Genomic DNA, 26441 nt, shown 5'->3' with positions numbered 1-26441 from the left:
TGTTTTCCTCAGACTGGTTTATCTGAATGGATGCAATATCTGTGTGCAGTGAAAACTGAACTGGTGATGTGAATACTTTCTTTCTGACTGACTTCATTTAGTTCAACTTGATTTAAAGTGATAAAACTAGATTTGAAATTAAAGCCAGCACACAAGATCAAATAAAACCCTGATTTCATAAACTGAATTACCGTAATAAATGATGGTTAATGACCATGAAAGGAAGAAAATATTGATTTCACTGATGTGATTTAGTATTTTTTATATTGTTGCAACACAATGCTTCACTCTTGTCAAATATTCTTCTCATATGAGTCAAAAAACCCACAACTATTATTCAGTAGCACAGTCACATATTGAGCTGCTAATGGTTTTTATTAATGCTGTAAATTCTCAGCTCTGCTTTGCTTCAAATTAAAAAACACTGTTCTACATGCAGACAAAGAGGACCATGATTCAAATCAGATTTTAAACCTTTATTGGCTCACACTTAAAATGTGTCATAAAAACAGAACAAGGTTGTGATGCACAGTTACAGTTTGAATCCCACTGGGACCAGCACCAAAAACACATTCACAGGATCATGAATAAAGTCTATCAATGTGATTATGATTGTATTTATTCTGCATTAGAAACCTCTTTCAGGACAGCGTTTTGCTCTCAGGAACATTTTGGTAAATATTGTCATTTTCCAGGACTTTCCCAGGTTTTCCAGGATGCATGGGAACCTTAAGAAATCACCATCATAACCTCAGTATTTCAGAATTCTTTACTAATGCTCTGCTCTCACATTTAGCCTTGAAGACTGCTTCTTAAATATTCACCAATGTTCCTACAACGTGACCAAAGAACTGTCAGTGGGCTCAGATGACTGATGGACTCATAAACACAAACAATATGTACATCCAGGTATATAACGGTGAATATACACATCTATGATACAAACATAAAGTATTAGAATGCAAACGGCATGAGAACAATACAGAGAAAAGAGAAAACACTGAGACGTACAACAATTCTTTCTGCTGGAGTTCAAAAATATATGAACTAAACTGTTTCTAACAATATTTAACAGTAAAACGGAAAATGTGTTTTCTGTTGACTGAGACTGACTTTAATCAATATTTATATGCCATTGATCTCATTGTAATATAACAAATATGAACTAATGTATGACAGTTCTCTTGTAGATATGGACGTTCTGTATAAAAGTAGAATTTCATCTCTAAATAGAACTGTAGACTTATTGGTTGTGACTTTAAAGCAGATTTTTAACAAACCAAATCACTGATATGTGTTTCCAACGCCTTGAAGAACACAAACAGACACACAATTACAAAATCTATGTCGTCCATTTCTCAGAGAATCAATCAACAGATAAACAAACAAACAATGAAAGTTGATCTTTCTCTAAAGTTGGTGCTTTTGTTGCCTAAACAGAACCATAAAAAAGTTCCTACAAACGGATATTGTATCACAAGATTGGATGTTTTGGTGGAGAACAAATTAAATATGTTGTCAGTGGACATTTTACTGACATATTTCCTCATTATGTGGATATAAAATATAATCTGGTCTGCATTTTGTTTTAATTAATTGGATATAAATGTGATTTCTAGAAGACGGGAAAATACCTTAAAGGGGTCTGGAATGAATGAAGAACATATTGATGTTAATGTGAAGATATTTTAAAGCTCCTGTGTGTAGCATTTGCACGACAAACAGAAACATATTTGATAGCTGTTATAATCAAATTAAATTCCACACACAGGGGCTTTAAGGAACTAGAAGTTATCTGGATGTAACTCCAGTTCTATGAGGATGTTTGTAGCCTTCTATTTAGCCTCACCAAGGTTAACTAACCCGTGGCGATCGTCTTTCTGTCTTTGCCCTGTTTTTAGTGTCACCACTGGAAGTATAGCAGAATGTAGAAAAACCAATGAAAACTGAAATAATTCACTTTAAAAAAATTCCCCCTCCAATAAAATGTAACTGCAGAAGCTCAGTTTGGATTTTCATTTCCAGCTGTAGGTCTGCATACAGGCTGTGAGCTGCACAAGCAAAGTTCATTTCACATGTGACTGTTCTCGCTCCCCGACGTCGTTAAATGAGCAGCTTTGTGCTGCTGAACTGGAACAACCTTTATCACACGAAGGCAGATTATTTACAAGTAGAGCTCCAAACAGCAAGTGCTGATGTCCAAACTTGTAGAAGAGATTTCTCATCTCTCGACTGGAATAATGAAGCTCACTTTGAATCTGGTGTTTCCCATCGAGTGGCCACTCCTCAAGGATTGGTTCCTCTGGACTGCATCATAACCTTTGGAACATATTGATATAGTTTCTGTGTGATTGAAGAGCAGCACAGCCTGGTGTAATATGATCAATGAGAAGTGAACTTACTGCACAGTTCGGGCTGGAATCTAGAAAGGTAGCTCAAAGTCCTTACTGCTCGTCCTCACGCACACCAGTCTGAAATTAAATGTAAAGCTGTGTGATATCTGCTCTGCACACAAATCTACCAGTTCAACACACTCATCTTCTACATTTATTGCATCACTGGGAGCTCCAGCTTTTTCTAAGGAGCATCATTTTACCCAGAATTAACCTTAAAATAGAAAATAAACTATTATTATATTGTACCAGTCAGGGGATTTGGCTCATAATTAAATGTTAAAGAGAAAAAAGGAAACTTCACTTCAATTTGTGAGAGTGGTTGTGAGTTGGTTAGCTTAGCATAAAGGCTGGAAGTAGGAGGAAACAGCTAGCCTGGCTCTGTCCAAAGTCCAACAGTACCAACAGCTCTACAACTCACTCATTAACATCTTATATATAGTTTGTTTCATTGGTACAAAAACAGAAACAACAGTCTAACTGCCACCTTACTCCAGCTTTATATTCAGCATGTGGATCCTCTCAAAATCTCTCTGCAAGAATCCTCAAATGTCAAACAATTCCTTTAGTGAAAAGCCTGTTGAGCTCTTAACACGTATTTAGAAGTGATCTCACTTTGTGACTGAAGGGTCCAAGTTGGAGTTGAAATCGATCAGCTCTGAGGATTTATCCCGTTTCATCAGCAGATAAACGGCTGTTGGAAACTCCGGCATGCTGATCTGTTTGTCATCACTGAAAGACAGTTTAAAGTGACCATAACTGTTTGTGAAACAGTGAAATGGAACAGAGCCGTGAGTAGAGAAGAGTCATAAAGTGAGGAACCTGAAGGGCCGTCCACAACGAGAACAATAACTATAACAATGTGAGCATCCACGCCGATGGACGATCCAGCTGTGTCACAGCTTCATAGGAAAATGGATGAAGTCATTGATGAGCTGTTACTGCTGTTTGATGCACAGAGAAACAAACAGAAAACCAGAAGGGTTCACAAAGAGGAGGGGAGTTAGGAGAATCTAATACTGTTACAAGAGTTGTCGTCAAATTTTATTCCTACTTTAGTAAAAAAAGAGGACATCAGTGAGGACTTCAGAGAGCCCATCAGAACTACAGAGCATTTCACAGTATGTGTCAGGTAAAATGTGTCTTTATGTGTAATTTGCAGCCCAATATTATGTTCTATAAGTGTTTAATAAGTTGTATATATGACGCCTACTGATGCATTAGTGTGTCATATCTTGTCACAGTGCATTTCTAAAGACTTTTAAAGCCTCCATCATGTTGTTCTGACAACGTCTGATGTGTAAAACAGTAGTTTAGTCGGTTCAGAAACTGAGTTTTCCTGCAGTGGAGTCTTGCTCCCATGAAACAAACTGTAAACAACATGGTGGCCTTACTGTGTTTCTTTTATTTATGGTCACTGCTCCTTCACACACCTTTTTCTGCATTTGTTTAGCTAAAGCTTTGTGAAGGTTATTTAAACTTTGGTTCAAGTTGTCTAGTCGTTCATTCAGGTCACGTCACCGGGATAATACTGAATATAGATGTTGTAATATTTTGTTAAGGTTAAAAAGGTATTCTGTATAATGTAGGCCTCTGTATTGTTATTTATATGTAGTGTTCAGTACAAATGTGAACAGAGTGAGTTTAATGTTATTAATGCTACTGGGGAAATGTGATTTTCTCACTGTTGGTGTACAATAGTACAAATTAGGATTTTGAAAATTGAAGTATTTCTGTTTAATTCAACAGTAAGTTTGTACATTTGTATTTGTATGATTTGTAAAAGATGTCATTCCAGCTGCTTAATATATGAACCTTCATGCTTTAATATCATGGAAATTGGGACATTTGTTATAAGGAAGATTATTGTGAACAAAACACAAAAGTTGGTTTAAATGAAGGAAAAAGAAAGATAAATTGTGTTGAATAAAACCAGAGAACAGCCTGCTGAGCGATCGCTTCTTTACTCAAGTAAAAGTAAAAAAAGTTCTGGCTCTGAAATGTACTAAAAGTACAGTAAAAATACCCTCTGAGGGACATTTCTACCGGCTGTTTCTGTACAAAACTAACTGAAACTTCAGACATGATCGAGTCTCCCTCTCCATCTGTTTCTTCTTGTTACATCTGTCTTATGTGATATACACTAGTGTTGATGTTGGGAAGGCTACAAAAAGATAAAAATATGTTAAATAATGATCAATAATTCCCCTCAAATGCATTAAAACTACAGTAACAAGCCTGTTTTTTAACATGAGTAGAAATTTGTGTACAAATGATGGAGATAAAAGTAATAAATCATAAATATATAAAAAGGAATGCTCTATTAAAGTACAGATAGCTGATTAAACAACTTAAGTACAGTATTTGTGCTTTGTTACGTTCCACCTCAGAAGCGATCCCAACGATATCGTCAGCCACTGTCGTTGTCTACAGATGTGTGGTAGACTCTGCCATCCACTTGAGCTTTTAAAAGTATTTATAGTTCTTGTTATTGTTCTCAGTGTGGACGGCCCAGGACCCAATCATGTCTGCTATAAAACAATATCCATCTAAAGTCTGCTAACATTAGCTGAAATTAGCCACCATGAGCTACTGGTCATACCAGACCAAGTGAGGCTGTAAAACTCCTGAGTGAACTGAACTGATCCAGGGTCTGTTTTATTGCTTAAGAATTGAACTTTTCATTAGTCAGAGGAAGAATGAGCTGTTTCTCCTTTTAGAAGCTGTATAGTGTCACTTTAAAGACACAGTCCTAACATACAGAACATGGCACAATACTGACTGAATGAAGCAGCTGCCTTCAAACAAAGAACCTGGGATGAATTGGAAGTTAACAGGTGACTTTGAAGTTGAAGTGCATTAACGCTGCTGAAATGCTCCTATTTAAACCCATTTATTCTGTTCATTGCTGAAAGTTGAATGATGAGTCTCACTCTGCAGACAGGTGGTGGCGGCTGAAACGCGGCACGTTGAGCCACTCGGTGTTTCTGCAGCAGCTGGAGGCGGCAGACTCTGTCTGCTCGTCTGCACTGTTTCCATCCTCAGATTCATCACAGAGCCTCATTTTGAGTCTCACGCCGACAAATCACCTGAATGAGAGTCACAACACAAACAAAGAGCTGTCAGTGATACAAACAGTACTGTGGAGGAAGGATTCAGATCTTTACTTAAGTAAAAGTAAAGTAGCAATAGCACACAGTGAAAGTACTCCAGTACAAAGAGAAGTCTTGCATTGATCAATACTCTTGACTGTCTCAGCAGAATCACAGCAGCAACCTGCACATGCTTTTACTGCTGCAGCAAAATGTCTCCAAAAAGCTGCACATGGAAGACTTTGAGGGAATTCTTGTGTTGTTTTGATTCAAAAGAACTTGAAAGTGTCATATTTTAGACTTAGAGAAAACGTCATTACCTGTTTCCTTTAGCCTCCAAATACAGATCAATAATCAATGCAGATTTTTCAACAACAGACTTTTTCTTTGTAGCTGATAATTTAAAAATCCAAGCTGAGAGTAGTTGCATGTAGATTGATCCTTCTTCAGAAACATTTGGTCCAACACCCACTGCAGATAAAAACCTTTGTCTTTCCTCCTGATCTCTGCTCTACTTTGGACTCTAGTTTCTAAAAATAAAGTCAGAGGACATTTATTTCCTTCTGTCCGGATGTCGTCATACAAACACTCCACGTTAGAACTCATTAACCAAGAGCAGTGAGATTAACTCGTAAAGGACTCAAGGAGAGTCACATTACATGTACCAACAGATTTCTTTTGTGTTTCTCTCCTTTGATGACGCACTCTGGCAGAAACAGGAAGAAGCACTTTGTTGTTGACTGAACTCATTCTGACAACATGTCAAATCTGAGTCTGCAGCCTTTTAGAGACATTTTAACTGCTGGTTCAGAATTCAGCTGCCAGACCACATCACACTGTCCTAGCATCACTGTATTGGCTTCCTATACACTGTAGGATTGATTTTTATTTTTCTATCACTTACCAGAATATCTAATGGATCTTTGAACACCCTGTGAGCCTGATCATGGTCTCCTTTGAACAACCAGAGGGGATCAGACCCCCAAACCCTGAAAACTACTTTCTTTAGACATTTTACAGCAGACATCTGTGTCAACTTTAATTTTATGACTCTTTTTTAGGATGGCATTAATGTAAAGTTGCACTATACACTGCATATTTGTATTTGTTTAATTCTTTCTTTAAATAGTTTTATTACCATATTTTTATTTTGAACTGGGTAATAGTAATACTGTATTAGACTTTGGTCTTTGTCTTACTCTACAATACTGCACTGTCTTCTTCTGTTTATTCTTTTTTCATGAATTCTGTTGTATCTGTGTCTTATGTAAAGCACTTTAATGAGCTCAGTGTTGAAAGATCTTTCCTCTGCTGTCATTCATCCATCAGTACATCTGATTAGAGGAAACCTTCCTGTTTGTCTGCTTGAATACTTTTCCACTGAACACCAGATAGTTTCCTCTCCAAAACATCTTGTGCTCATCACATTCTTTCTTGTGCACACAGAATATTTTCCTGTGTGCATGAGAAACACGAGGAAACACGACTTCAGGTGCTCTGAAGTCTCTCCCTCTAAGAGTTGAACTGTTTGACTGGAGGAGAGCTTTTTACCACTCAGTAGTACTTCACTCTGTTATCTCAACACAGGAACATTTCTAGTACCTATTTGTACTTTTTATATTGTATTCTATATTGTATTTCACCTGAATCTGTGCCTCCAGGCACCGGCCAGGACTAGTGTAACCAGCTGACTGCACAGCATTTTCATCCCTTGTCCCACATTCTGAATGGCTCTAGATACAAAAGTCACATCACTGCAGGACAGAGATTTGCAGACTGCAGTGGTTGTGAAATAAGGCTATCATCGCAGGGCTGTGTTTTATGTCAATCAAACTGCGCACAATGGATCAAGTGCAGGTTAACCCGTTACCGTCTCTGCTGCGCTACACTCAACTGGGAAAACAGAGTCACCACAAATACACAAGCTATGCAGATTTAGGCAGAATGTGATGGAAAGTACCACAAAGAAAAGGAAATACAGCAACAACAGAGATATTATAAATAAAGAGTTTAGGCTGTATCACAGCATTGCTAATGGGTCTCACACAAACACACTCTTTGTCCCACATTTGGTTTGTTGGGATCTGGTCACCCTAGCCAGGGCTGGATTAACCTATCCAGGGCCACTGGGTAAAAATGTGCTGTTGGGCTCTTATTGTGGTAATATGGTTAAACACCACTTTATTAAGGAATATGTACCATGTAAGCACAGGACGCCTACATAAGCAACTTGCTTATATAATACTAATCTGCAACAAGGTATCAGTAAAATGTTCACTGATAAAGGATTTAATTTGTTTTACTGACAATATTCACAATACAATATCTGCTTGTAGCAAGTAAACTCCAGCAATGTCATTATGAAAGTGTTTTACACAAAACTGTAACTAAGTGTAACTGTAATACTGTAGTTTTCTTTTATAAATTACAAATCACATCAAACACATACAACAGGTCCCGCTGCCCTTCACAAAATTGAACTCAACTCATTAATTTATACCTGAATTCTGTTAAACTGCATCAGTGAAATATTGATAATCATCACAATCAATCATAATAATGAATATTTCTGCTGGTGACAGGACTGTTTGTACGCCCTCCATCCTCTCCCACCATCTAAAATAATGTAGTTCTTCCTTCACAGGAACACACTTGATGTAATCCATCCAGTGATTATGTTTCTCTCAGCACAGATTTGGTGAAACAGTAGTACATATTCCATATACTGTACATACATAATTACAGTAGTAAATAAATGTAATGTCTAGGAGACAGGGTTGCTAAAAGACTGGGCCACAAAATGAACTAAAGCTGCAGGATTTTGTACTTTCTGATTCCTGAGGAAATGTGTAATTAATTACATTTTCACAAAGCTTTTGGGGCCCTTGGGGGTCCAGGGCCTCTGGGTGTTTGCCTGGTTGGTAATCCAGCCTTGATGCCGTCCAGACAACAAGCAGGCTCAGGAACAGCTTTATTCCATCAGCTGTCAGCCTGCTAAACTCTGGGTCGAGGAGACCCCCCCACCCCCCTGAGCTCCCACTGAACTGTCTCAATCTCATACTGGAAATATCTTTAGCCGTATATATTTATTCTGTTAATACTGTTCATAATGTAAATATCTTGCCAGTATATTCATTCATTTATCTATAACGTTATTATTACTTTTTCTTTACATATTTCTGTACATTTGTAAATGACTTTGCACTTTACTAGTTTGCACTTCTGGTTGATGCTAATTGTTTGTACCTGTACTTACAATGATAATAAAGTTGAATCAAATTAATTTCCTCCAGTGAACAGGGTCACATTAAGCACACACCAATCTAAACAACCAGTTTGATCAACACTCACCCTCTGTTGGAGTTTGGACTTCAGCTTCTCCTCTGTCATCGCAAAGTGAAATCAGAGAGTCGTGTTCTCAGTAGTTTATTCTTCTCAGCTTGACTGATCCAAACCGGTTCTCAGGCAATCTGATTGGAGAACAGCCAAGTCTCCTCCTCAGATTAAACACAGTGTGTACCACTGGGTAAACAAACACAAAAGTTGATATTTCCACTTCAGCCTCATACTGTCAGAACAAAAGCAGGAGAAATAATTAAGTGTGAAACCACTTTGACCAAATGGAACAAACGTGTTTGCTCACGTTATGGGAGGAAAATGTTGAAACCTGAATATCTTGTTTATCGCGCAGCACATACTTGTATATCTTGAACTGCTGTGACTGATCTGTGATCAGAACAGAAAGCCATCTAAAGGTAAATCTGGTTAAACAAGCAGACAGGTACAACTGTAGACCCTGATCCCCTCACTGCCCTTTTCACCATCCCCTATATGCCCTTCTATTCACTACTTCTACTCACTCACCACCCATTCTCCTTAAATGGACACTTTCCTCCCCAGCTGCTCATAATAGATGGATTCAGGAGATACTGCAGTGCATTCAGCTCCAGAGGATCAGGTTCTCCCTCAGAGGTTCCCTAAAAACTTTCCAAAAACCAGGAAAGCCTTTTTTAAAACATATTGACACCCTATCAAAGAAGAAACGACAACTAACTGAACTAACACCCCTTTAATTATTCTATTTTCTCCACTTCATATATTTTTTTGCATTATATATTTTATTTATTACAGGACTCTCAAACTCAGATTGACTTGGGGCCACTGATGGTATCTCACAGGAGGGTGCAATATTCTGAAAATGTCTCCATTACAAACATCATACTTAACATTGTGGAGTTGGGTGTGGTTTACGCTGCAGGAGAGAGAGGTGTGGGGAAGGCTTGTGAGAGCAGTGCCAGGTGAGTTGATTGTGCTGGACCTGGACAGTGCGAGCGGGACGTTGTGTGGTACAACGAACCAGAGTTGTCAGATTGTGTGCTGAAGGAACCGACAATAGCATAGAGACCTGCTACAAACAAAAAAATAACAATAATAACAACAATAACAAATATTTTATGTGTAAATGAAGGGGTAGTTTTAATTTGTACGAAACAACTAGAATAAATAATAAAACAACAATAATAATCTTGCGGTCCGGAATATATTCTGTTCTTTATTAGTATAGTTTTATTATTTAATATTAATGTATTACACATTCACATTCAATAGCAGATAAAAGTATGAGCTTCTACCCATGAATGACAGCCGTTAATAAATTATTTCATAAATTATTTAGAATTCCGCTAGCATTGTCAACCATAGCCACGTGCTCACCAGAGCCAATCCCTGCAGAGCCAATCACTGCAGAGCCAATCACTGCAGAGCCAATCACTGCAGAGCCAATCACTGCAGAGCCCTAATGTGTAGTGATTGAGATCCTGACCCACCAAACATCCTGGAAAGTGACGAAGTTACGTTTTTCCCTCTAAATTACATAATTCTACATAATGACCAGCAGTAAACTGGACGCTGTCTGACTCCCTCACTCGCAAGACGGAGAATGTTTTCCGGTGGAAAGTAAACTGATGTCTCGGTCCGGAGGGCTGGCGGTCGCGGTGAGTTTTGATCATGCATACACTCCGTGAGTTTTTCGCCGGTGACAGATGCTGTTTTTCGGGGAGAAATATGACGAAGAGTGGGTAGGACAGGCGGGAGGACAGACAGGAGGACAGCTTCTCCACGTTTTTTTTCCTCATATAAGTTTCCAAAGACAGTTACAGTTACTACGTTACTGTTGTTTGGTCCTGTAACGTTGCTTTGTGGGACATTTCTCTTTATTAAGTTGAGTGAGAGACCTGTGCAGTTATCAGACTGCCTGACCGACACACCCTCGCTCCTGCGTCCCTGACACGGATCAGGGACGGAGCGACATTTCCCCCCTCGCCGCATCTGAAACTTTCCCACAGAATCAGGAGGAGGGTGCGGAGAATTGGCGCTGGATCCCTGCATGCAGACGGCAGTGTGAATGGGGCTTCTGTCCCTGTCCCCACTCTCTGCTTCTTCACACTTCCACTACTCATTTTGGATCCTCATCATTTTGGTAGTTTCAAAACATTTTTTTGATGTGGAAACCCTTACTGCCATTGCTCTCGCTCTCTCTCTCTCTCTCTCTCTCTCTCTCTCTCTGATGTATGCTAGCCTATATTACAGGGCTAAATAATATGTCCTGCCCAGTTCATTTAGTAGGCTATGCCACAAGTTAGTCTGTTTATGCTGCCAGGTTTCATCCCATTTCAGATGTAGTTCACTTTGTTCTTTCAGAATTTATATGCTCTGACCATGAGGTGTGGTACTTTCACATTAGTGGAATGGGGTTCAACTCCCTACAGTGTCCTTGCTAAAAGCCAAATTATATGAAAACACAATAGTTATCAATCTACACATTTCACAACAAACCTAAATGTCCCTGACGTCCCACCTTCAAACACAACCTCATTTGGCCATTCATGAAAAAGCTACTTAACCTCTGAATTTTCTATAGCAATACATACTTCCTACGGGCACTGCACTAGTTTTAGAAAAAGAAACAAAAACCTGGAGCTCAGTTCTCTGTGGATGTTGGAGTGGTACCAACCAGCCTCAGCTGTGTATCTGGACCATGTGCTTCCTGTTCCTGCTGTTTGTTGTGTGTCTGCAGTAAATTAACAGTTCACATCCAAACTCTGAGGCCAGTTACTCACAGAAGTACAGGAACTGGAAGACTTGCAGATTGAGTCAGTGTCGCCCCCTAGTGGTAGTATCAAACACACACTGCACAAAATCCTGTTTAAACCAAATTCTTTGTCCTTCAGTGAGCTGTAGATGCAGGAAAATGAGTGTGTGTCTGCTATTAGACTGTCAAACAACACACACACACACACACACACACACACACACACACAGCAGTGATCATAGAAGGGTGTCTGATATGAGATTGAACAACAGATGAAGAGCAGATCTGACTTCAGCTTGTAGTTTGTTGGTTTGGTTACAGCTGATCTACAACCAAAACCATTGTTCAAGGTAGGTAAACACAGCTAACTAGGTTGAGTTTGATGAACAGCAATCTTAACCTAGTAAAGGTCCTCAGAGGTCTCTCGTACTCGTCGGCATAAAAAGTGTTGAGATCTGGTGAATGAGGCGGGGTCTGTGAGTGACGGTATGTTGGATTTATTATTGTTCGCTGTAAGTTGGAGTTCATATTGCTGAATGTTGTTCACGTTTGTCCTGATATCTGAGTTTGTCTATCACATATCTTTATTGATTTTGAATATAACATGACACTTTTCAAAATAAGTTTGTTACATCATTTAGACCCCCCTCAACCCGTTAATTAATAGACAATGTTTGTGCTTTATAAAAAGTATTTTCCCATTCCTGCTCTGTAATATTTTTCTGAAGATCTGAAGAGTCTGTGAACATTCCTGCCAATTACCTATATATATAACTGAGATCTTTCCTTTAGCACAGAGATCTGACGTTACCAGTTCTTCAGTGATACGTAAATGAGGGCATTGGTATGACTGCACCTAGCCTGAATTACACTACATATTTGGAAATATTTAAATAGATGTGTTATCTTTGTAAAGGTTTGATATCTTCTGTTATCCCCTCTGTTCCAGTTTTTGGTGAAATCTCTGTTGTTTCTCCTGTGGTCTTTAAGATATAAGATATTCCTTTATTTGTCCCACAATGGGGAAATTCCAATGTTGCAGCAGCAAAGTGGATAGGGAAAAAACAGTATAAATACAGTAGCAAATAACAGTAAGAATCCACAAACAGTAAGAACCCACAAACAACAGATAACACAAATAGTACAAATATTAGCAGCAGCAGTTGCACATGGGCAATAGGGAGATTTTAGGGGCAGAGTGTAAGATTTGGCATCTGGTGGTGTACTGCAGTTGCCCTCCACTTCTAAGCACAAAAGAGGAACTACGGTGGCCGTTAAAATTGTGTTTGGTTTGTTCGGCTCATTCTAAGGTAACTACAACACAACAATGAGTATTTTCAGGTCATTAAACCCTAATGAAGACATACCAATGGATATTTTATTTTACAGAAATGTAGAAGGTTCTTCCGGGTGAAGGTGAGTCTGTTGTCACCACCAGAGTGTAGTGCAACACTTTTACAGTCAGTGTTATCGATAGAACAAGAAATGTGAATGAATGAAAAGAATAAAATCCAGGTGGAGGTTCCAGGTGGAGGAGGTGGTTGAGTGTGGAGCAGAAGGAGTGGAGGAGTCTCAGTGTGTCTGCAGAGACTGTGTAGAAGGACAGAGCAGCAGCAGAGCAGTCCAGATACACTGATGATACTCTGTCACATCCAGAGGAACACACAGGGATGATGGTGGACTTGACATTGTGTCTGACAGTGGAGCTGATCTCAGAGCAGTTCAGACTGCAGCACTGAGAGTCATCTCCACTGGTTGTGATTCCTCTGTCAGTCACTGCTGGATGAAGCTTTCCTCTCCACTCTACCTCCCAGTAACATGGCCCAGTCAGAGCTGATGCTGCTGCTTCAACCTCTCTGGATCATCAGGACACAGCTGATCCTTCAACACAACCTCCTTCCTCACCACTCACACTCTGACAGAGATCACTTCCAGCTGAGGAGAGAATAAGACAGACAACAGAAGTTATAAATCAGTGTTTACAGTCTCTCTCTGTCTTTCTGTCCAACCCTGAAGTCTGTCACCATCCTCCTCTCACAGCTTCACTGAGGAAAGCAGCAAATACTGGATCTTTGCTTTGATACTAACTGTGTTTAGTACAATACTGCTGAAACCAGCATGGACTGATTCCAACCCTCTACTGACCTCAGAGTCTCCAGTCTACAGTGTGGACTCTCCACAAGATCAGACAGCAGCTTCACTCCTGAATCCTGCAGATTGTTGTCACTCAGGTTCAGCTCTCTCAGATAGATGGGGTTGGACTTCAGAGCGGAGACCAGATAATCACAGCTGATCTCTGACAAACTGCACCCCCTCACTCTGAATAAAGAATAAATTACGTAAGTTTAGAAGACAATGTTCCTGCTTGAAATCATTCAGTGTTTAATAATCTGTTCAGAGCTGAAGAAGGTTTAGAATGTACAAGTTTAGAAAATGTGAACAAAAGACATCTACAATATTTCTTTTAGGAATAGTGGAGTCATAAAATCAAAGCAACTTCAGTTTAAACTATTCAGTCAGTATAAACATCATATAGCTTCATAACAATGTTGGAAACAACAAATACTGAATATATTTGTTATTGTCTGATAGTTGTAATAGAGATTTTTTATTTATTTGATTTTTAAAAAATCAAACCTTGATGTGGAATATAAAATGGAAGTCAAGAGTTTAAGAGGTTCAGAGTGAATTATCCAGTGTAGATTCTTCTTGTTATATGAAGGTTTTAAATGTGGAGCTCAACATTGCTCTGCCACAGTCAATGGACTAAACCACTGAAGAAGAAAACAGACTTTAGCATTAAGATACTCAGTGTCTGACCTCAGAGTCTCCAGTCTACAGTGTGGACTCTCCAGAAAATCACACAGGAGCTTCACTCCTGAATCCTGCAGATTGTTGTTACTCAGCCATAGATATCTCAGATGGGAGGGGTTGGACTTCAGAGCTGAGGCCAGAGAAGCACAGCTGATCTCTGACAAACTGCAGTTCCATAATCTGAATAAAAAGATATAGTTATATTCATTAAAATCACTTCATAATCCAATCAGATGTGTTCAGGTTCTAAATGTGAAGCTCAACATTACTATGTCCTAATCATTGAGCTTTTCTCTAAAATGAGTAGAGTGACTTTGTCATTGTGTTATTGTGGATCATCATAATGTCAGCCTTCTACAGACATCATCCAAATGTCAGCAAAACATTCATACACCTATTCATGTCTTTAGAATTTAGATTTAGAATGGAATTTAAAATCCTCCTCCTCACCTATAAAGCTCTTCATGGTCAGCCCCCTTCATATCTTAAAGAGCTCATAGTACCCTATTACCCCTCTAGAACACTACGTTCTCTGAATGCTGGGCTACTTGTGGTTCCTATAGTCTCTAAAAGTAGAACAGGAGCCAGAGCCTTCTGTTACCAAGCTCCTCTCCTGTGGAACCAGCTTCCAGTTGTGGTTCTGGAGGCAGACACCCTCACCACATTTAAGAGTAGGCTTAAGACATTCCTCTTTGATAAAGCTTATAGTTAGGGCTGGATCAGGTGAGTCCTGAACCATCCCTTAGTTATGCTGCTATAGGCCTAGACTATTGGGCGATTTCCCATGGTGCACTGAGCTCCTCTATTCCTCTCTCTTTCTGCACTCATTCATGTCCCATTAATGCATGTTACTAACTTCACTTCTTCCCCGGAGTTCTTGTGCTTTCTCGTCTCGCAGGTTCTTATCGATCCTGGTGGAGCCTCCTGCCATGGTCCTGCTTGACTGCCATTGCCAATACTCTTGTTGCTGTCTGTCTGTCTCTCTCTCTCTCTCACCCCAACTGGTCGAGACAGACGCTCACCCACCTAGAGCCCAAGGGTCTGTCCTAGGTGTCAGGCTTTTAACAGGCAGTTTTTCCTTGCCCCTGTTGCCAAGTGCTTGCTCATGGTGGTACTGTTGGGTCTCTGTAAATAATGTTATAAGGAGTTCGGTCTAGACCTGCTCTTTTTGAAAAGTGTCCTGAGATAACTTCTGTTGTGAATTGGTGCTGTACGAATAAAATTGAATTGAATTGAATTGAATGTCAACACTGATCAATAACATGCTGCTGATCTCAGTCAGTCCTTACCCCAAGTGAAGGAGTTCAAGTACCTCTGGGTTTTGTTCACAAGTGAGGGTAGAATGAAGCAGAAGATTGGCCGGAGAATTGGGGCAGCAGGGGCAGTATTGTGGCCGCTTTATCGCACTGTTGTCACGAAAAAGTGGCGGGGCCGAAAGGCAAAGCTCTCGATCTACCCGTCTATCTTTGTTCCTACCCTCACCTATGGTCATGAGAGATGGGTCGTGACCGAAAAAAGCGAAATGATGGGTACAAGCGGCCGAAATGGGTTTCCTCAGGAGGGTGGCCGGCGTCTTCCTTGGGGATAGGGTGAGAAGCTCCGTCATCCGTGAGGGACTCGGAGTAGAGCCGCTGCTTCTTCACGTAGAAAGGAGCCAGCTGAGATGGTTCGGGCATCTGGTAAGGATGCCTCCAGGGCGCCTCCCGAGGGAGGTGTTCCTGGCACGTCCAGCTGGGAGGAGGCCACGGGGCGGACCGAGGACCCGGTGGAGAGATTATATCTCTACTATATCTAGCCTGGGAACGCCTCGGGATCCCCCATTCAGAGTTGGTCGATGTGGCCAGGGAAAGGGAAGTTCGGGGTCCTCTACTAGACTTACTACACCTGCGACCCAATCCTTGATAAGCGGATGAAGATGATGATAATGATGATCTCAGTCAGTTCTGTAATTAGAGGATCAATACTGTATTGATCCTTTAAACAGCTGCATTTGGAAACATGCTTTGACCTGTGTGTGTGTGTGTGTGTGTGTGTGTGTGTGTGTGTGTGTGTGTGTGTGTGTGTGTGTGTGTGTGTGTGTGTGTCAACAGAAACCAAAGAAATATTTCTCCTTCAGTAAACTTGATCAGTTTAAAACAAATATTAGTTCAGAGGATCTTCTGTATCCAGATGTGACCATTTACAAACAATTATAAACATTCATTTACTTTAACAACTAACAGTGGACATTTTCTACAGTTTCTTTAACAAACAGAAGTCTTTGTGACTGCAGACTAAATTTAGTTCAACAAACATTAAAATATGAACGAAAGGAAATTTACAACTTCATGAATGTAGGTTATGTATGAACATAAATTAGGTTAAATTGTTAATTAAACATATCAGATCTACAACAGTAACAGAGAGTCAGTGAATTGACCTCAGAGTCTCCAGTCTACAGTGTGGACTCTCCAGAAAATCACACAGCAGCTTCACTCCTGAATCCTGCAGCTTGTTGTAACTCAGGTTTAGCACTCTCAGATGGGAGGGGTTGGACTTCAGAGCTGAGACCAGATAATCACAGCTGATCTCTGACAACCTGCAGCCCCTCAATCTGAATGAAGAATAAAAGATGTTAGTTTAAAAGACAAAGTTCCTGCTTGAAATCATTCAGTGTTTAATAATCTGTTCAGAGCTGAAGAAGGTTTAGAATGTACAAGTTTAGGAAAAAAAAGACATCTAGTCTAGGAATAGTGGAGTCATAAAATCAAAGTATCTTCAGTTTAAACTATTCAGTCAGTATAAACATCATATAGCTTCATAATAATGTTGGAAACAGCAAATACTGAATAAGAAAACAGACTTTAGCATTAAGATACTCAGTGTGGATCAGTATAATATCAGCCTTATGTCTGCACTTTACTGTCAGCACAATTTTCACATCATATTAATTAAAAAGTAAAAAATGGTGTCTGACCTCAGAGTCTCCAGTCTACAGTGTGGACTCTCCAGAAAACCACACAGCAGCTTCACTCCTGAATCCTGCAGATTGTTGTTACTCAGGTTCAGCTCTCTCAGATGGGAGGGGTTGGACTTCAGAGCTGAGACCAGATAATCACAGCTGATCTCTGACAACCTGCAGCCACTCAAACTGAATAAAGAATAAATTATGTTGAATAAAATCACTTCATAATCCAATCAGATGTGTTCAGGTTTTAAAGGTGTAGATCAACATTACTATGTCCTAATCAATTAGCTTTTCTTTAATCCTTTGTCATTGTGTTATTGTGGATCATTGTAATGTCAGCCTTCTACAGACATCATCCAAATGTCAACATTCATACACCTATTCATGTCAACAATGATCAATAACATGCTTTTTATTTGTATTTAATCTGCTGAGAGGGCTGTGAAGAAATGTTGGTATATTGATGTATTTATTTCTGACAGACTTTGAATTAAATTTATTAATTGAGTGACGAGTAGGGTGTACCCACCTGTGATTGTATTGCATTGTATTGTTTTGAATGATTGTTTTTGATTAAATGTTTTTTGTGTGATTCTTGCCATATCAAAGCTGCTGTCTTTAACTCTCTCCTGTACACCCCAATACCCAAAGAAATCATAATGCAAATAAGCTTCAGGGCTTTATTGTGTTATAATACCTTTTCTTCTATGTTAGCACTCACTGCACTTGCTGAGCTGGTGTCTAAAAACATCTATCAACCAACAGATCAATCAATCAGCTTCTGATACCGTGATGATCATATCATCACAGTAATAACTTCATCTTTACTGAGCTTTGCATTCATGTCTTTCTTTTCTTTATCTAAGCTGTCTCTTTCTCTCTGTTTATACAGAAGCTCAAACTCTCTGCAGCCTGTTTTTTTCTGCTGTCATCAGATCTTCAACAACCTCATTCATATCCCTCACACACTCTACAGCCTCATCAGTACTGACATCATCTTCACTGACTGATGGACCACAATGTGAGTCTGTGGAGGCTCTCCTGTCAAACATTTCATTTCTATACTTTTTGTTACTGTACCAACTGTTGAGTCATTTGGAAAGACACAAAACTGCATGCACTACAGTCAGTGAACTGACCTCAGAGTCTCCAGTCTACAGTTTGGTCTCTGCAGTCCAGCAGACAGTGTCTTCACTCCTGAATCCTGCAGCTTGTTCTTACTCAGGTCCAGATGTCTCAGATGGGAGGGGTTGGACTTCAGAGCTGAGGCCACAACTTTCCAGTGAGTCTCTGAGAGTCTACAGTCAGAAAGTCTGTAATGACACATATTAGAAAATACATTATTATGAAAGACACACTTTATATTTACTTTATGGATTTTAACAATTTGACATTTCCTGTTTTGATGAACATTTGCTTTTCACATCAGTGGTTCAGATAATCTTATCTCACTGTGTTTGACATGAAACAATCATTCTCATCACTCTCTCTCATACCTGAAGACTTTTAATATTTTTTTTGGCTTTCATCTTGCAGACGAAGGGAGACAAAATATGGTTACATTTAGGATTCCATTAATGTGTAGTGGAAGCCTTAAATAATGACCAAAACAGTTGTCCTTCAAACTAAACATTTTACATGTCAATATGCTGCAGCAAAAGAAAAGATGAGACAAACATAAACAAAGCAGACTTTTGCATCATATTTATGTCCACACCAGAGCTAGCTACAAACACTCAACAGGATTCTTCCCTGCGCTTCAAAAGAAAAGCATTTTCGATTATCATGGACCATGGTCCTTGAATTTCCCTCGGGATAAATAGAGTATCTATCTATCTATCTATCTATCTATCTATCTATCTATCTATCTATCTATCTATCTATCTATCTATCTATCTATCTATCTATCTATCTATCTATCTATCTATCTAAAGTAACAGTAATGAATTATTACTATTAAAAAGTAAAAGACATTTTCACACAGTTTTTAAAGTAAACAAGAATTAAATTATTCAGTGACATCAAATAATTCACAACAACCATAATGTCCACAGTCTGTCAGTGTGATCTGATCCCATGTCTGTCTCTACAGAGATAGCATGAGGTCATCTTGATTTGAAAGACATTTTTACAACTCAGTGTACAGTTACTGTTGGGAAGGATGGTCTCTCTTTGTCATGATTCTTTTCTGAGCGTCCGACAACAAACCAATAAGGTTTCATTGTTTTCAACATAATGTCATCAGGAAGATTTTAACAGTACATCAGAATTAAAAACTGACCTTTTGTGCATATAAGATCTCTTTAAAAGTCTGAATTCTACCCCTCTGCTCTTATATATAGATCAGACCTCTGTTATTGGTGGGAGCTGTGCCCTTCTTGCTACTACTCTTCTTGTCAGTAACAGAATATAAGAAAAGACTTAAAAACAACACTGTGTAACACAAATTTCCTCTTTAACATGAAACATTCATAAGTAAAATGTAATGTATGATATAATATTAATAAACCTTAGATAGATATTGTTGTGTACTGAATCAGTTCACTGATGTGATGACTATTCTTTACCAAATCACTATGTTATAGCATTCAAGATCATCCCATAATATCCCTTGGCCACAGTGTCAGTTACATACTCAATTTAAATAAAACTGAAAGGACAATTTGAGAGCGGAGACTTCCTCCAAGGCCAAAAGTCAGTCTATGCAAATAAGTACAAATAATACAAAAGTACATCCTCTACATATCTCTGTATTATAATTGACCTGTATTGCTTGTTAACGAAGAGTACACCCTTCTACCAAGTTAAATGACATTTTGGGCAATAGTTTTTCAGTAATCCTGTTGACAAACAAACAAACAAGCAGCACTGAAAACACACCCTCCTTGGTGGAGGTAATAAATAATGTGAAATTTAGAAATAGATTAAAAAGAGGAGGTTGAAACCTAGTATATGGCCAGACCGTGTATGGTCAATATGGACGTAACTGAGGACCGCCCACACCTGGCCTTGTTCATGATTGACAAAGTTGAAATCATGGTCGTACATCCCCTAACTTCAAGATGGAAGATGGGTTTTTTTGTTTTCTATATTTCTAACTTTATTGAATACAAAACTTCAAACAGGGATCTGTAAAACATTACTGAGAACATGACTGCTACTAATACTTAATGAAAAGTAAAGTAATTAATTTGTACTATTAGTTAGGGCTGTAACAAATGATACTAACATTTGGGATTTAAATTAAAGAGAAATCACGAGAGAATTGTGGGAGAGAAACAGGATTTGGGGGTAATAAAATAGATGTGCCCCTGGTCAAAAGGTTGAGTTTATGATAGGAAGAGCCAGGGGGAAGTCACACATCAAAGGACCATTTGGTGAGAGAGACCTGGATTTACAGGAGTAACATTTGCAAGACACACAGGGGGTTTCATTGTTTGTGATGTAATGAGATGCACTGAAATGTATATAAGGGAGAGCATTTTGGAAGTCGGGAGAGAACATCCACGACGTGACCTTCTCTCCATGCAGCATGAATTAAAGTGACTTGATTATCACACCGGCTTGAAAGTTCTTCAGAGACTTAGCACCTCTCAACTTTGGGAAGAATTTCCATGAGAGAATGATCAATCAGTTGATCGGCTCCTGTTCCAGTTCCACAGCTCTGAAATGTATTATCTCTGGTTTATTTTAATTGTTTTAATCTGGTATTTGGCTGCTAACTAGCTATCCACAGTCTGGATCAACTCAGTTGTAAAGAGCACATAAATATTCATCACTGCTGAAAAAAAGATTATATTAACAACTAATTTACACTACTTTATAATGTTAATCACATCTGGACTTACACAGCCTTTCTGCAGTTCCTCACAGCTGGAATCAGTCTCTGTCGTCCCTGGACTGATGTGTTGTACTTCTTCAGGTTCAACTCATCCAGAACCTCCTCTGACATCTGCAGCATGTAGGCCAGAGCTGAGCAGTGGATCTCAGAGAGTTCCTTCTCTGATCTGTTCCTTGACTTCAGGAACTCTTGGATCTCCTGATGGACTGAGTGGTCGTTCATCTCCATCAGACAGTGGAAGATGTTGATGCTTCTGTCAGGAGAGATATCATCACTGTTCATCTCCTTCAGGTTGTTGATGGCTCTCTGGATGATTTCTGGACTGTTATCTGTCTGACCCAGCAGGCCTCCTAAAAGTCTCTGGTTGGACTCCAGAGAGAGGCCATGAAGGAAGCGAACAAACAGGTCCAGATGACCATTTTCACTTTTCAGGGATTTCTCCATGGCTTTATACAGGAACTCATCCAGGGATGGGCCAAAGCTATCATCATATCTAAAAAAAATTGAAATCTTCTCTAGAAGAGTCTTTGGTTTTGTGTCCTTGCTGTAGTCTTTTAGGAAGTCCTTCAATACCTCTGTGTTCCTGTTGGTGTAACAGTGGAACATGTAGACTGCAGCCAGAAACTCCTGAATGCTCAGATGAACAAAGCAGTAGACTGTTTTCTGGAAGATCACACTCTCTCTTTTGAAGATCTCTGTACAAACTCCTGAGTACACCGAGGCCTCTGTGACATCAAGACCACACTGCTCCAGGTCTTCTTGGTAGAACATGATGTTTCCTTTCTCCAGCTGTTCAAACGCCAGCCTCCCCAGCTTCAGAAGAACTTCCCTGTCAGCCTCCATCAGCTCCTGTGGACTCTTCTTATGTCCCTCATCATACTTCTGCTTCTTCCTCTTTGTCTGAACCAGCAGGAAGTGTGAGTACATGTCAGTCAGGGTCTTGGGCAGCTCTCCTCTCTGGTCTGTATTCAACATGTGACCCAGAACTGTAGCAGTGATCCAGCAGAACACTGGGATTAGACACATGATGTGGAGGCTCCTGGAGATCTTGATGTGTGAGATGATCCTGTTGGACAGATCTTCTTCATTGAATCTCCTCCTGAAGTACTCCTCCTTCTGGGCGTCAGTGAAGCCTCGTACTTCTGTTACCCTGTCAACACATTCAGGAGGGATCTGATTGGCTGCTGCAGGTCTGGAAGTTATCCAGACGAAAGCCGAGGGAAGCAGATTGCCCTTGATGAGGTTTGTCAACAGCACGTTGACTGAAGACTTCTGTGTGATGTCAGACACAACCTCATTGTTGTGGAAATCCAGTGAAAGTCTGCTTTCATCCAGGCCGTCAAAGATGAACAAAAGTTTACAGACAGCGAGCTTCTCTGCTGTGACCTTCTGTAATGTTTGATGGAAAACATGGAGCAGTGTGAGAAGACTGTACTGCTCATCTTTGATCAGGTTCAGCTCCCTGAACGAAAGCAGAACCACCAGACTGACATCTTGGTTTTCCAAGCCCTCTGCCCAGTCCAGAGTGAACTTCTGCACTGAGAAGGTTTTTCCAACGCCAGCGACGCCGTTCGTCAGAACCACTCTGATGTGTCTCTGTTGGTCAGGTAAGGCTTTAAAGATCTCGTGGCACTTGATTGGAGTGTCATGGAGGGTCTCCATCTTGGAAGCTGTCTCAAGCTGCCTCACCTCATGTTGGGTATTAACCTCTTCACTCTGTCCCTCTGTGATGTAGAGCTCAGTGTAGATCCTGTTGAGGAGGGTTCCACTTCCTGTTTCATCAGGTCCTTCAGTCACATGTTTACATCTGGTCTTCAGACTGATCTTATGTTCATCTAAAACCTCCTGCAGACCACCATCTGCTGAAAGAGAAGAAACTCTGAGACTAAACTGAGAACCAGAATCTGGATCAATAAAAATGTTTCTCAATTAATGATATTTAAATTCACTGCATAACACAACAAATTACATGACAATGACATGAGGACATCAGCAGACAGATGTACACTCTTACTTCTGGATCGTTTTCCACACTGGGGACAGGAGGAGTCTCCTGATGAAGCAGACTGGTCCCAGTATGAGGTGATGCACTGTCTGCAGAACCAGTGTCCACAGCTGGTAGAGACTGGATCCTTTAGGACGTCCTGACACAAAACACAGCAGGACAGCTGCTCCTCCACAGACACATGACTCCTCTTCTTCTTTCTGGGGAGATAAAATAAAATCACTCAGATCAGAAATCATAGTTATATTTCAGTGTAAAAAAGCTGAGTTGAGCTTTTACTGAATCACAATATCTGAGATATTGTCTTCTTGTTCAGACAACAATCTGCTCCAAAATATGTGACAGCAGCTGCAGCCTGAAGAGATCAAACTGTTATTTTCATTCTGCTTTTATTGATAAAGATGTTTAACTGAGTCACAGTGGGGCAGTTTGCATTCTAATATTTTAGTCTACAAACTTATTTTAATGGAAAATCTTAATAGACAAACAAACAAACAAACAAACAAACAGGAGCACAGAACAGAACCTCATTAGCAGGTAATAAAATCTCTTCTACCATATTGGCCAGAGTATCAGACAACACTTATCACAAGATGCCTCTCTCTTTTCCAACAGCTGTGTTTGGAAAAAGGCTTTTTGAAGATCAGAAACAATTTCAGACTGCTGATGTTGGGAAACTTTCTCAGAGATTCTGTTGATCTAAAAGATAGTCCTCATCAATGGAGCCTTTTCCTTTGTAAAAAATAAAAGATGAAGTACTTGAACTTGAAGTAACTCGCCTGCCAACAACATTAAGGCTACAAACAACCCATAATGCATCACTCTGTGTAGGAGCCACTGTCACATCGGTCCATTTAAAAAGAATATCTGCTGTTGTTAATATGTGATTGTCTAGTCCTCGAGTATAATACAACCCCACTGTTTCAAATGTAATTTCTAGAAATAAATATTGTCTTATATTTGGACAAATACAATCATATAATGGTGATAATATAATGATAGAAACTGAAGTTAGTAGCAGTTATCTTACTGTGTGTCTGAGGGTTCAGGTTCATTAATGAATTGTGGATTATAATCTTTAGACCAATCACTCTTCATAGACAGACAGCTGGACATTGGAGACTCTGCTCTCTGTTGGTGGTACTGACTTCTGGAAACGAGATGTTTTTATTAATTTCATGTGAATCAGTGTGAAATTATCAAAAATACACAGTTCTCTATACACACATTGCTGTTACTGATAGTTTGTTGGTTAAACAGTAACTGGTAGTTCTCTTACTGTGTGTCTGAGGGTTCAGGTTCATTACTGAAGTGTGGATTAAAATCTTTAGACCAATCACTCTTCATAGACAGATATCTGGACGTTGGAGACTCTGCTCTGTCCTCCTCTTCCTCCACACAGTCACTCATCTTCTGCACTTCAGAGAGCGTTGAGACAAATATGTAGTTCATGCAAGTCGTCCAACATGAAGACGAAGAAGACAAACAGGTATTTTAATATCTAACAGTGATCCTGATCTATTGGACCAACATTTATTGTATCTACAGGGTTATAACACAATATATTGACTGTGTGTACAGTTTAATAAAAGATCATCAAACAGACCATTGCTAGGCTTTAACTGAGGCTGTACTTAGTGATAATGTTTTACTGAGTTGTGTTATTGTCCCATGTGTACCTGAAGTAGCAGAAAATGTATTAACTATAAAATTCAACCCCATAAAACAAAGCTACTGTCACTGATCCCTCATCTTCTGGACTTCAATTCAATTCAATTCAATTCAATTCAATTCAATTCAATTCAATTCAATTTTATTTGTATAGCACCAATTCATAACAGAAGTTATCTCAGGACACTTTTCAAATAGAGCAGGTCTAGACTTCAGTCAGTCTGATGCAGGAATTATATGCATACAGTACACGAGGGTCCCAGTAACATTAATATTGTCATCAGAGGGTGTACGAGTAGACTCTGTGTGAACATCCGTGTTCCTTCAATTTGCACGATCACTACACTGTGAGGAACACGTCCACCAAGCAGACTGCAGAAAACAGTATAAACAGAACTACTACCACAGTGTCCACAGCTCTCTGTGTACACGTCTGTTTGTGAGTATATTCAGACTGAGAGAGAACCAGTAACACTGACTGAGACACATACACACACACAGCACTGTGCCTTGTTATCTTGAGTTAAGGTTGAGTTTATTGTGTATTATTTATCCAATCATACTGTATTCACAGATGAATCAGAGACTTTGACAGTAAAACAATAATAATGTTGTATTAACACTCACCTTGACTCAGAAGTCCTGTCTTTCCTTCTGCTCTGTCGACTCAAAATGGAGTCTGAACTCTAACAGACTGAACATGTACAGTCATGTACCTGTATCACCTGGTCGTTGTTGTTCCTCCCCTTATCATTTACAGAAAATCATGTGTGTACTTTTTTAGCCCAGGTTTCATCCTGATCAAATCAGAAAGTATCAGATTACACTGACCAAAACATTTCTTTTGTATTTCTCTCCTTTAATGACTCACTCTGGTAGAAACAGGTAGAAGCACTTTGTTGTTGACTGAACTCATTCTGACAACATGTCTAATCTGAGTCTGCAGCCTTTTAGAGACATTTTAACTTCTGGTTCATCACACCGTCATAGCATCACTGTATTGGCTTCCTATACACAGTAGGATTGATTTTTATTTTTCTATCACTTACCAGAATATCTAATGGATCTTTGAACACCCTGTGAGCCTGATCATGGTCTCAGATCCTTTGAACAACCAGAGGGGATCAGACCCCCAAACCCTGAAAACTACTTTCTTTAGACATTTTACTGCAGACATCTGTGTCAACTTTAATTTTATGACTCTTTTTTAGGATGGCATTAATGTAAAGTTGCACTATACACTGTATATTTGTATTTGTTTAATTCTTTCTTTAAATTGTTTTATTACCATATTTTTATTTTGAACTGGGTAATAGTAATACTGTATTAGAATTTGGTCTTTGTCTTACTCTACAATACTGCACTGTCTTCTTCTGTTTATTCTTTTTTCATGAATTCTGTTGTATCTGTGTCTTATGTAAAGCACTTTAATGAGCTCAGTGTTGAAAGATCTTTCCTCTGCTGTCATTCATCCATCATTACATCTGATTAGAGGAAACCTTCCTGTTTGTCTGCTTGTCTTTTTTAGGATGGCATTATTGTAAGGGTGCACTATACACTGTATATTTGTATTTGTTTAATTCTCTC

At 39.4% G+C, this 26441-nt stretch overlaps 1 protein-coding gene and 1 long non-coding RNA gene across 2 annotated transcripts in view; both read right to left on the bottom strand.

Annotated features, from left to right (window-relative positions):
- Nucleotides 1-461: 461 nt before the first annotated feature.
- LOC127359536 (uncharacterized) lies at nucleotides 462-9088 on the bottom strand. Its single transcript, XR_007882645.1, has 5 exons — nucleotides 8837-9088; nucleotides 5327-5482; nucleotides 3009-3125; nucleotides 2403-2471; nucleotides 462-2319 (listed from the first exon to the last, which is right to left on the bottom strand). It is a non-coding gene; the product is annotated as an uncharacterized LOC127359536 (long non-coding RNA).
- Nucleotides 9089-12560: 3472 nt separating this feature from the next.
- Nucleotides 12561-26441, bottom strand: part of LOC127359481 (NACHT, LRR and PYD domains-containing protein 12-like) — a 126169-nt gene continuing 112288 nt past the window's right edge. The window contains exons 15-19 of the mRNA XM_051393286.1: nucleotides 17347-17520; nucleotides 16810-16983; nucleotides 14397-14570; nucleotides 13722-13895; nucleotides 12561-13511 (exon numbers count right to left, since the gene is read on the bottom strand). Of these exons, the coding sequence (XP_051249246.1) occupies nucleotides 13502-13511; nucleotides 13722-13895; nucleotides 14397-14570; nucleotides 16810-16983; nucleotides 17347-17520 (706 nt within the window). The 3' untranslated portion in view covers nucleotides 12561-13501. The remainder of the gene's footprint in view (nucleotides 13512-13721; nucleotides 13896-14396; nucleotides 14571-16809; nucleotides 16984-17346; nucleotides 17521-26441) is intronic.

Source organism: Dicentrarchus labrax, unplaced genomic scaffold, assembly GCF_905237075.1.
Source record: "Dicentrarchus labrax unplaced genomic scaffold, dlabrax2021, whole genome shotgun sequence".
Lineage (NCBI taxonomy): Eukaryota > Metazoa > Chordata > Actinopteri > Moronidae > Dicentrarchus > Dicentrarchus labrax.
The sequence above is the reverse complement of the archived record's forward strand: the minus strand, read 5'-3'. Positions and strand labels throughout refer to the sequence as shown.